The 11,984-nt window shown below is 48.4% G+C and overlaps 1 protein-coding gene across 6 annotated transcripts in view; it reads right to left on the bottom strand.

Annotated features, from left to right (window-relative positions):
• The window catches only part of FSD2 (fibronectin type III and SPRY domain containing 2), a 44,109-nt gene that overhangs the window by 7,616 nt on the left and 24,509 nt on the right, over positions 1 to 11,984 (bottom strand). For 4 of the 6 annotated variants that reach the window (XM_059912376.1, XM_059912373.1, XM_059912374.1 and 1 more), the window contains exons 8-12: positions 11,155 to 11,289; positions 10,263 to 10,413; positions 7,451 to 7,584; positions 4,577 to 4,709; positions 1,427 to 1,603 (exon numbers count right to left, since the gene is read on the bottom strand). In XM_059912376.1, the coding sequence (XP_059768359.1) occupies positions 1,427 to 1,603; positions 4,577 to 4,709; positions 7,451 to 7,584; positions 10,263 to 10,413; positions 11,155 to 11,289 (730 nt within the window). Of the gene's footprint in view, positions 1 to 2; positions 660 to 1,426; positions 1,604 to 4,576; positions 4,710 to 7,450; positions 7,585 to 10,262; positions 10,414 to 11,154; positions 11,290 to 11,984 lie in introns of those variants that run through there. The other 2 variants (XM_059912378.1, XM_059912377.1) reach the window with 2 other exon arrangements.

Raw genomic sequence — 11,984 nt, 5'->3', positions numbered from 1 at the left:
AAGTTCTGTGTGCCAGCATGCTGGTCCACATGGCTGGGATGAACGCTTAGAATATGATCCACATGTGTCGGAACAAACCAGCCTCTTTCCATCCCAGTTCACCTTGTTTTTTTCTTAACTGAGCAGCCAACAGAAACTGAATGAGCCGTTCCCTCTACTTTCCCTCTCACCACCAATAGAGTCTAAGACTATGAACCAAAAAATACGAGTCCTCCACTGTTAAGAGACACACACACATACCACCACCACCACCCCCCCCTTCCCCGGACATCTTTCCAAGGTGGGACTACAAACTTCTGCTCTGGCACTCTGCTTTTCGCTCTTCCTTTTTCACTCTGTCTTGTGTTCCCACCTTCTTCTGTCTTTTAACCTCACCTCTCCCACTCCACACAGACTCCTCCTCGTCCTTTATGCTCCTTCAGTTTTTCCCTGCCCCTTGTTCTTAACCGACTAGGAGAGGAGACTGATTTTTTTAGTCTTAGTTCAGGCAGAATATCCAAAAACAGTACGTGGCTCAGTGAACAGGATTTCTTTCATTCCTCAAACTGGGTCTGAGGTTTAGCAGAGCCGATTTTAGTCTTAATATCTTACAGGAGGAAAGTTGCTCTTCTCACCTTTGCTTGGGCATGACAACATTTAACTAACCACGATGGAGGCTCCTGGGCACAAAACATTGGATGAAACGTTAATAGGATTCAGCAAGTCGAGGATCAGAGGCCCCATAGTACCCACGGTGCTGGGTAACTGGTGTGGTAAAAATTTTTGCAATTTTTGAGATGGAGAGTGGTTGCACCCATGGCCTTCTAAGTCTGAAATGTCTGCTGGCCTGGGCCTCATGGATTTTCCCAGCTTTATGGAACTACTCCAGTAGAGGACAGAATGCTTAGCGGCAGAAGCAAACTGGAATTAACCATAACCATTAAGCCTCTGCCCACATCTACTAAAAAAGATGGAATTGGGGCTTCAAATCAAACTATTCATTTAGTAACACTGAAGTTGAACATAAATGCAAAACCAATCACTTAGTGGTGAAGAATGCTGTCTTTGGAGCCAGACTGCCTGGGTTTGAATCCAAGCTCTGAATCCCTGTTGGGTGGATTATTGAACTGCTGTGGGGCATAGCTTTCTTATCTTTAAAATGGGATAATACAATTATGGGAAGTAAACGAGATAGTATGTGCAAGAGTGTAGAACAGTGCTTAACGCAGAATAAGTACTCCATGAATTTTAGCTATTTTATTGGAAGTACCCAGAGCTGCTTTCTCTTTCCATCTGGACTTTAGGGAAGGGGGCTGGAAATGAGTCCTGAAATATCTTAGCATATTTTAGAAAACATAACGTGGGCCTTAGTTACTACTAGTGAAAACCTCTCGCTCTATTCTTATCAAAGCACCTTTTAATCTTGGGTATCCAGATTTCACCTTACCTTGATGATGCAAATGTGTGCCTCATGCACCAGGAGAGGCAGTTTGCTCCCAGGTCTTCCTGTTTAGGGACATCTTCAAAGGCCACACCCACCGTGTAATCCAAACACTCGTCCACCTCCACCTCCCAGTAATGGCGCCCTCGAACTGGAATTAGGTTTCCCATGACAGCAACACACCTGGTTTTAGAAAGTGGAAGCATCTGTGATTTGGGGTGACCCAAGCCCGGCTGTGCAGGTGAGTGACACCAACTGCTGGGGTCAGTCAGTAGGTGGTCTAGAAGTGTGGAGGCAGATGTTTGAACACCCACTTGTAAAGCAGCACAGCCCTAACTCTCAAAGCTCACTTGAGTGATGCTGAAGATTAGAAGAGGATTATTACACTGCTGGTCATAGGTGAGGAGGAGAAAAGCCAATAGAAAAGGCTCTGTTTGCTTTTTTCAGTGATTGGGCTTTCATAGTAACAAAAAGGTTTGGTTCACTTGTTCATGATGAAAGAAAGGGATTGAGGACTTCCCTGGTGGTCCAGAGGTTAAGACTCTGAGCTTCCACTGCAGGGGGTGTGGGTTCAATTCCTGATTGGGGAACTAAGATTCCGCATGCCACAAGGCGTGGCCAAAAAAAAAAAAAGAAAGGGACTGAAACCTAACAACACAGCATGGTTGAGGGAACCATATGCTTGAGGTTCATGAGCTGGCCAGCACTTGCTTCTGGTCTCCTTGTTCCCCATCTGCCTCTCCCCCTCCCTTCCCAGTTCATACTTCAATTTGAAATATAAATCTGATCATATCTTTCTACCAATAATTTCTACCACCTAAATGGTAAAATCTAAACTTTTTTTTTTTTTTTTTTTTGCACTGGACCATATGCATGTTTCTTGCCTCATCTTTGACCTCTTCCCATTAGGGACCCCATATTGCAGACACACTAAACTGCTTGTAGTTCTCCACACGTGATCTTTCTGGCTTCCATTATTGGTACAGGTACAAGGCACTTTTTGCCTTGTTGTTCTGGAGAACTCTTTATACTTCAAGACCTTGCCCCTCCCAGAAGCCCTCCTTGGGACTCCTACGATGCCTTGTCCATGCTTCTTTTTTTTTTTTTTTATAAATTTATTTTCGGCTGTGTCGGATCTTAGTTGCTGTGTGCGGGCTTTCTCTAGTTGCAGCAAGCGGGGGCTACTCTTCGTTGCAGTGCATGGGCTACTTATTATGGTGGCTTCTCTTGTGGAGCATGGGCTCTAGGCGCATGGGCTTCAGTAGTAGTGGCACATGGGCTCAGTAGTTGTGGCTCCTGGGCTCTAGAGCACAGGCTCAGTAGTTGTGGCGCACGGGCTTCATTGCTCTGTGGCATGTGGGATCTTCCCGGTCTAGGGCTCGAACCCGTGTCCCCTGCATTAGCAGGCAGATTCCTAACCACTGCGCCAGTAGGGAAGCCCAGGGACTATCTTTGTCTCTTTACCCCCAGCACACAGCACGTTGTTTCATGGGGCAACAGATGTACTAGTAACAGGATATTAAAATGGGACTCTAACTCAGCTTGGCTGGAACCCCAAAAGCCAAGACCAGAACAGTAGGTGGTAAGTACTCCCATATTACAATATGAGATGCTGGACCACCTACACAGGACTTGTAAAAGACGTGGCCAAAAACTGGTTTTGCAACTTTTAGTGCAACACCAAAGGGTTGAAGCTGAAGATGCTTGAGGCTGTGTCTACCCAGAGAGCTGTCTTATAATCCACACAAAGAGTGAAGTAGCAGTGGCCTGGTCAAAGGTGTGCGTTTTCAGAGGACCACGTATGAAGGAGACCCACCATAGAAATGCTGTAGATTAGAGTCTGCCCAACTCACGAATTATTGAAAAAAAGCCAATAAGATCTTAAAGATTTGATCAGTTGCATTCTGTTTTTTTAACGCAGGTAAGGACTTTATTGCTTCTTAATCCTCTCTGTGCCCCCCAACCCTGGGTTGAGTGGGCAGAGGCAGGAAAGGATAAAGTTGTGTTCCACTGTACTCTGTGCTATTCTGCTGTCACACGCTAACACTTACATATAGTAGGTATGTAACACACATGCAGTAAGAAGGCCAGCAGGGAGCGAGTGTCAGAGGAAGTGTCGGCTGCAGGACAGTCCAGGACCCAGGCAGGGAGGCTGGATGCAGTTTTCCATTGGTGGCCCCTCTGGCCCCCCTAAGAGAGTCCTTTTCTTCCTTATAAGATCCTCCTGACTCTAAGACCAACCCACCGAGAATTCTTTTCATCCTGATTACCAGGAAGCTAAGAGCTGTGTTTAATGTTTAATCTTGGAAACAGAAATTAGCCCTTGAAGTTAAGCTGTGTTTTTTTTTTATCCATTGCTGTGATTTTTCTATTTCAGTAGGGCATATTTGCCCTGTTTTGTTTTTTTTTTTAGATTTTTTTTTGATGTAGACCATTTTTAAAGTCTTTATTGAATTCATTACAATATTTTTTCTGTTTTCTTTATTTCTTTCGGTTTTTTTTTTGGTCATGAGGCATGTGGGATCTTAGCTCCCCAATCAGGGATCGAACATGCACCCCCTGCACTGGAAGGTGAACTCTTAACCACTGGACCGCCAGGGAAGTCCCTTTCCCCCTATTTTAAGTCTTCTTTAAGCATTTGGAAAGAAATGAGTTACAAATACATCATTTTGACCTTGAGTACTAAGCTCTGGAGATAGCGCAGATCCAGGCAGACAAGGCACATCTTTAATGGACGGCTCTCTCTCCGGTCGTGCACTAGCGTGACCACCATTCCCTCCACCGGCTTTGGGCTGGTTTTTCACCAGGGCTTTTGTTAGTGTCACAGTGTGGGAGAGAGAGCTCTGGGCCAAGCACTGGGGGACCTGGGCCCTTGCTGTTCTCCCACGGCCTGACGGTGTGACCCTCCAGCCCTGGGAGCCCAGGACTCCACCTCAGAGACCACAACACGCCTCCTCTGCCGGCACCAGCCAGACCCCTACTCCCCTCTCCCCAGCCTCCCCTCCCCACCATCCCCTCCCCCTCACTCATTTCTAGGAGTGAGAGCCTGAAGCCCCCTTCAAGGTTGCATCTGTCATAATCCAACTTTACCCGAATAACAGCGTGTATTAGGGTGGTTCACAGACTGTTCAGGTGGGTGAGGGGCTGTTACAGTACCTGGTAAAGCGGGTGTCGCTGGGGAGCGGCTCCCCGGCGGGGGCTTTCCTCTCACTCCGTACCACTGTAAGCCCATCTTCAGAAACGGTCAGCCAGGGATGGCGGGTGTGCTCGTTCAGGTGAAAGTAGCTGCCTGCGAGGGGAGGAAGCACACAGACACATCCCCCCCACCAACAGCCAGTCACTCCTCTGCTTTCTCCACATTGCGCTCCATGCGGGCCGAGGCTTCACCACGCGTGGCCGGCTTAGCTTCCTGCACGATACACTTGAGCCTGGACTTTGCGTGGTAATGACCCTCATGCTAATAATGGTGGCGGTTAACATGTGTTGGGGGTTACTGTGCGTCTAGTACTGAGCTAAGCGGTAACTCTTATCTCATTCACTCCTTACGAGTACCCAGGGGTTAGTATTTCCATCCTGTAGAGTAGAAAACTGAGGTGCAGGGTGGTTGAGGAGTCAGCTGGCAGATGACAGAACTCAAATTCGAACCCCAAGCCCCTCTGATTCCAGTGGCTGCGCCCTTAAATGGGAGGCTGTAAATACCCGCTGGTGAACAGGAATTTCTAACCTACTTGCCAAGGGGAATAGCAATTGAGGGAATTCTTAACGATCAATTTGACAAAGGTTAGCAAAATTCCACATTCAACTTTCAATTAGGGCAGCTAGGGAGAGGAAGGAGATTGTAACCCTCTCCAAATCATGGTTAAAACAAAGCACATCAAAAAAAAAGGTACCGGGCTTCCCTGGTGGCGCAGTGGTTGAGAATCTGCCTGCCGATGCAGGGGACACAGGTTCGAGCCCTGGTCTGGGAAGATCCCACATGCTGCGGAGCAACTGGGACCGTGAGCCACAACTACTGAGCCTGCGCGTCTGGAGCCTGTGCTCTGCAACAAGAGAGGCCACGATAGTGAGAGGCCTGCGCACCGCGATGAGGAGTGGCCCCGCTTGCCACAACTGGAGAAAGCCCTTGCACAGAAACGAAGACCCAACGTAGTCATAAATAAATAAATAAATAAATAAATAAATAAATAAAAATGAATATCTGCTTATTTAAAAAAAAAAAAAAAGGTACCGAATGGGTTTAATAAGAAATTAGTTTTTTTAAAAAATCCTTTGTTTAGGGACATAGTAACTCATTCTCCATCATTGTCTCTTAGTCAAGCTCCTCAGCTCCCATTCTGTCATGTTCATTGCTTCAAATTCTACTTCAAGCCTCGCCACAAGCTGTCCACATTTTTTTTTTTCTTTTTTGGCTGCATTGGGTCTTCGTTGCTGTGTGCGGGCTTTCTCTAGTTGCAACGAGCGGGGGCTACTCTTCGTTGTGGTGCACAGGCTTCTCATTGTGGTGCCTTCTCTTGTTGCAGAGCACGGGCTCTAGGCGTGCGGGCTTCCGTAGTTGTGGCTCACGGGCTCTAGAGCGCAGGCTCAGTAGTTGTGGTGCACGGGCTTAGTTGCTCCGTGGCATGTGGGATCTTCCCGGATCAGGGATCAAACCTGTGTCCCCTTCATTGGTGGGCAGATTCTTAACCACTGCACCACCAGGGAAGCCCCAAGCTGTCCACATTTATTTCCACAATTCGATGTTGCTGGAAATTTCATTTGCTACCTGAGCGGACGGACCAGGGGGAGGCAGGTTCCCACCTTGCAGCTGACAGGCATGGCCCTTACTGCCTGCTCTCTAGGCCCAAACAAGGATCGTTTTTTGAACGGATAGATATGTCTTTTGCCGATTCATGTTTATTTAAGTTTTTTGTAAATACACTCTTAACAAATTATTTGAACAAAGGAATTCATAGACAACAATAACCAAGGGCTGGCTGTACCTTTTGCTCTGTTCTCTTTTATCGAAACAGCCAGAATTTGACATTTCAAAACACCAAGTCAGCACAAGAAATTAGAAATGCCAGTCAACCAAAGGAAAGTTCCATCACAATATAAAAGAAAACCCTGAGTCCTAATCCCAGCCCTAACCCCTACCGCCTTCGGCAGCCATGTAACTTGTTTTTCGCATCTCTGTGGAAGGAACATAAGTGGGGACTAATCGCATACCTTTCCTCCTGGTATTGGAAATGAGGACAAAATGACCCTACATCCCTCAGTGAAAGATCCCAGCCAAAGGAACGATGTCCCCTGAGCCCTGGGCCCAGGCTCCCTCCTTCTGATTCTTACCTGCTTGTCACCCAGTCTGCAGCTGGCCTGAGCTGGGCTTGCTCTGTGAGGTGTGGGAAGAGCCACCTGGCTTTAGCGCACCTTAGCAAAGCTCAGAACCCAGAGCCGTGGCAGTGCTGGGATAGCAGGAGATGCATGGAATGTTTCTAGTGATATCTCTGCTGACTCAGGACTTGAACATGAGATGTGACAATTCTATGATGTGCTGATGGCAAGTGCGGGGGTGGGGGGGTGAGCTGGATGTGGATGTGGGCACCCACTAAGGCATCTGGATCTACTTTGGGCCTGTGGGTAAGGAGATGTTTGGGCCGATAGCAGGGAGATAATCCATGGCCCATGGCTCTTCCTGGAAATTTCATAAAGACCACGTCCCAGGGGTGGTGTTCAGCCTGTGTGAAATGTGGTTTCTGGACCACCCAGGTCCAGTGTGACAAGCCTCTAGCCCACCTGAAGGGCATGGAGAAAAACCCTGAGTTCTAATGCTTGCTCAGCCACCCCACTGCTGTATGACTTGGGCCTTTGGTCTCCCCTTCTGTAAAATGGGACCCTAGAGCTTTGATCACCCCTGAGCCCCTTCCCAGCCTGATTTGCCATGTGCTCATATCAGTGAAAATTTATCGATTTAACAATGAAGTCATAGCAGCCCTGGGTCTGCCACAAGGGGGTCACTTTGCTCCCAGAAAGTATGCGGCGGGGGTCACAGACCTGTGGTGTGGACTGTAGCGGGCTCGCTCCTTGCGCTGGGGCCCCCCACGTTGAGGGCTCGCACGTAGATGGTGTAGCTCTGCCGGGGCTGTAGCTGCACCAGGCACTCGCAGGTGGGGATGCCCACGACAGACCTGGGCAAGGAGGCAGCTGAAGTCACCCTGGGGCCGGGGCAGCCAGGCCCAAGCACCAGACCTCCCTTTCAAAGCAGGGATTTTTTAACTCCCCCCACCACCGCCCCTGTCCTCTGACCTCCAGCAGCGGTGCAGGCAGGAGTGTTGACCCCCTCAGTGCTCCCTCCCACTCAGGTCCACTTTTCTCATTTCTTTGTATCCCTTCTGTCTGTGGCTCTCTCCCCTCCAAGCTCCCCACCCCTTGTCCCAGGCACCTTGTCTAACGCTGCATGGCGGGGGCATGCATGCAGTTGAATCCAGTGTGTCTCAGTCTGTCTGGTAGGGCCACAACCTCTCTGAGGGCAGGGGTCAAGTACCACTTACGTAAGCACAGCACTGGGCCCCTAGCAGGCTCTCAGTCTGTGTTTATGAACAAATGATCTGGCTAGAGCTGAAAGGCCCACAGAAGCCCACTGCTATTAACCTCTTTGAGGGCAGCTACCTACTGGGAATAATCCAATTTATGTAAGTGGTACAATACAGGATTACAAGCCCATGGTTGCCACTGTCTGTACTCCTGCAGCTGCCAACCCCATTTCAGTTCAGTGGGAAAGAGAAGCCTTCAGGGTGATGCCCATTTACAGATACAATACCCACACCTGGCGAGGCCAGGATGTCCAGGTCACTCTGAGGCTATAGCTCTGGCCAGAGGGGCACTTTTACATATTCATTCCATAAGTATTTTTTATTTTATTTATTTATTTGGTTACGCTGGGTCTTAGTTGCAGCAGGCGGGCTCCTTAGTTGCAGCTCGCTGGCCCCTTAGTTGCGGCTCAAGGGCTCCTTAGTTGTGGCATGCAAACTCTGAATTGCGGCATGCAAGTGGGATCTAGTTCCCTGACCAGGGGTCGAACCCTGGCCCCTGCATTGGGAGTGCAGAGTCTTAACCACTGCACCACCAAGGAAGTCCCTTCATTCAATAAGTATTAACTAAACACCTTAGGTTCCAGAGACTGTATAGGGAGGCCCTAGGGAAAATGAATGTAGTTCCTGCCCTCATAGAGCTTACAGTCTAGAAGAGAGGCATTTCTCAAGCCATCACTGGAAGAAACATAAGATGGTAACCATGACAAGTTGCCAGTGTACTATAGAAGGTATAGTAGGGGAGAGGTGACTTTTGAGCTGAACTCTGAAGAATGACGAGGAGGTAATTGGATAAAAAGAGAATAGAAGAGTCTCCTACATAGAAGAAGCATGTGCAAAGGCCCTGTGGCAGGAAGAAGCGTGGAAAGTAGGAGGAACTAAAATATGACCAATGTGGTTGGGACCGGAGGAGGAGGGAGAGCTGGTGTGGTTAACCTGAAGAGGCAGGAAGGGGCCAGAGCCTGTGAAGGAATTTTGTCTTTTCTCCAGAGCAACAGGATGCCATGATTAGTTTTATACTAGGAGAGTCAGCACCATCCCAGATCACCTAGGTCACTGACCAGCCTTCTGATGACCCCAGTCATAATGGGCTTGTCCCAGGTATCAGGCGCCCTTAAAGTATCAGCACAAGTTGCAAAGGAAATCCAAACCATTCAGGTGGCCAGACCACTGGACTCACTGCCCTGCTTCTGAGGATCCCCAGAAGTAGATCACCAAGGTCAGCAGCCCTGATGCGCTTGTGGACATATGGATTCTACCTGGGGCAAATGGGTGGGTGGGATAGATGGCCAGGGCCCAAGCCCTGAATTTAGCATGGAAGAATCTGTTGACACCAAACCCCTCTCTTCCGTTTCTCCAGAGCTGGGTAGGTACACAGCAGGGCAGCCCCTGGGACTTGGTGGCTGGTACCGGGCTGCCTGGTTCATTCCCCTTCCACAAGCTTCTGCACTGCCTGATTGTAACCCAGAGGTACATCCATGTTTCCTCCACTGTACACAGCTGTAGATTCGTAGGATCTGCAGGCCCTTGTGGTCACTGAGTCCAGCCCTCTTTTATCTGTGAACCTCTCCAGATCTCTGCCAACCAAAGGGGAATGTGAGCCTCCAGACAGCCTTCTACCATGGACACGATGTTCTTTGTACACTGAAATCTAATCTCTTTCACTTCTGCCTCTCACAGTTCTCTCTACTTCTTAAATTCCAGCCAGGTGGGTCTCCTGGTTCCTCCAGTACAGGAAGCTCACGCCTGCCCAGGGGCCAGGTGCTGCCTCCATCCACTGTCTCAGGCCTCAGCCCTTCCCATGCATCAGGTCTCAGTTTAGACGTCTACTCTATCCAAAGTAAGCCCCCACCTCCACCGCATTCCCTATTTCATTGAGTTTCTTTTCCCTTCATAGCACTGTGTATTTTAAGCATTTGTTTTCTTGGTTTTGGTTTATTTCCCCCAACTCGGCTGTCAGCTCTGTAAGGGTGGGGAATTTGTCTGTCTGGTTCACCAACGCCCAGGCACCACCTATGCTCTCAATACTTGTTGAATGAATGATGGTAAACCTTGGTTGGGCTAAGAAAGCAAACCTGACGTTTACCATTTATTCACTCATCCATCATTCACCTTCAATGGTAGCATTCCAGCTACTTCTCACAAAACTAAGCAACCTAAAATTAGGGTTCCTGTGTGTCACAAATTCTGACCTTCTCTCCAGACTCCACACATTTCCTAAGCTGTGTCACCGTGTCAAGGCCTCTCGTGCCCAGCCAACGCCCCTCATGACTCACTCAGTTACGCCCGAGGCTCCCGGCGTTTCTGCCTGGGTCAACTCCACCGTGTATGAGTCCACAGGATTCAGGTTCCCAGACTCCCAGCAGATCAGCGCAGCCTCTTCACAGCTCCTTATCTCTTTGCTTTTTATAATGGGGGGACAAGGAGCTAAATGCAGGGGAAAGGGAGAGATGAACAAACCTGTTCACATCCAGCCCTGTGGTCCAGAGCATGGGCAGACATCACAAGCACTCTCTTACTACAAGAGATTCAGTGCAATAGAAAGCTATAGACTGAACATTTGTGTCCCCATCCAAATTCATATGTTGAAACCTATTCCCCAATGTGGATGGTATCTGGAGTCTTTGAGAAGTGATTAGGTCATGAGGGTCAAAGGGGTTTATTATACAAGAGAACCCAGTAAGCTCCCTTGCCCCTTTTTGCCATGTGAGGACACAGCAAAAAAGACAGTTGCCTCTGAACCAGGAAGGGTCCTCACCAGACACTGAATCTGCTGACACCTTGATCTTGGACTTCCCAGCCTCCAGAACCATGAGAAATAAATTTCTGTTGTTTATAAGCCACCCAATCTGTAGTATTCTGTTATAACAGCCCAAATGGACTGAGACACCAGGGAATCCCTTTCAGATGTTCCTGGAATGGAGGATGGTTGCAAGGTTCAAATGGTACTGTGTCCAAGAGCAGTACTTTTTGATATTTTGAGACCAGCTGTGAGAAATTGTCCCTGCCATATCAGGCATATAGATTTGGTGTATTAAATGAAAGAAAAAAATGCAAAGCTATTCCTGCCCTTCCAGGTGAAATCAAGAGCCCTGCCACGTCAAGAAAGCCGTGACTCTGTGTCCCCTTCAGTGAAGGTCCTGCTACAGAAACAAATGGCCCCCTTACCTGTCATGTACACTGCACACTCACTGGCGGGGCTGAGGCCAGCCCTGTTCTGAGCTGTGACCAAAAATTCATACTGGGTATTTGGCACAAGGTTTGTCACTGAGCAATATGTTTCTTTGACCGTCATCGTAAACGCTGGGGAAAAAATAAAGACAAGAATTCAACCCTAAAATAGGCCAACTGGCTCCAAGTTCATTGCGCTGTAATCTATTTCCCCTGTAATGGATACAGAACTGGCCACCAATTCCTCCCATCTGTGTATGCATGCCCCTCGGCAGCGTGACTCGGCTGATCCTTCCATTGAGAGGTCTGGTCTTTCCCACTATGCCTTGAAGCTGGGCTTAACCATGTGACTTGCTTTGACCAATGGGACTATAGCAAACATGGTACAAACAGAGATTTGGGAGGTGCTGGTGCACAGGGGCCTTGTCCTCTTCCTGCCAGGAATGCTTCCACTTCCATGGGAACAACCTTCAGCCAGCCTCCTGGAGGATGAGATCACATGGACAGAGGCCTCAGCCGTTGCAGCTGAGGCCCTAGACATATAAGCAAGGCCATCCTAGCCCATCCAGCCCTACCAAGCTGACCCAGACCAGAAGAACTGTCCAGCCAATTCATAGAATTATAATAAATCATAAATGCCATTATTTTTTAATTTTATTTATTTATTTATTTTGGCTGTGGCGGGTCTTAGCTGCAGCACACAGGATCTTCGTTGTGGCACACGGGCTTCTTAGTTGTGGCATGCAAACTCTTAGATAAATGTCATTTTAAAAATTGAAGTACCTTTGATTTACAATATTAGTTTCAGGTGTACAACATAATGATTC

This window comes from Balaenoptera ricei, chromosome 2 (assembly GCF_028023285.1).
Source record: "Balaenoptera ricei isolate mBalRic1 chromosome 2, mBalRic1.hap2, whole genome shotgun sequence".
Lineage (NCBI taxonomy): Eukaryota > Metazoa > Chordata > Mammalia > Artiodactyla > Balaenopteridae > Balaenoptera > Balaenoptera ricei.
This window is presented reverse-complemented; position numbering and strand designations above follow the sequence as displayed.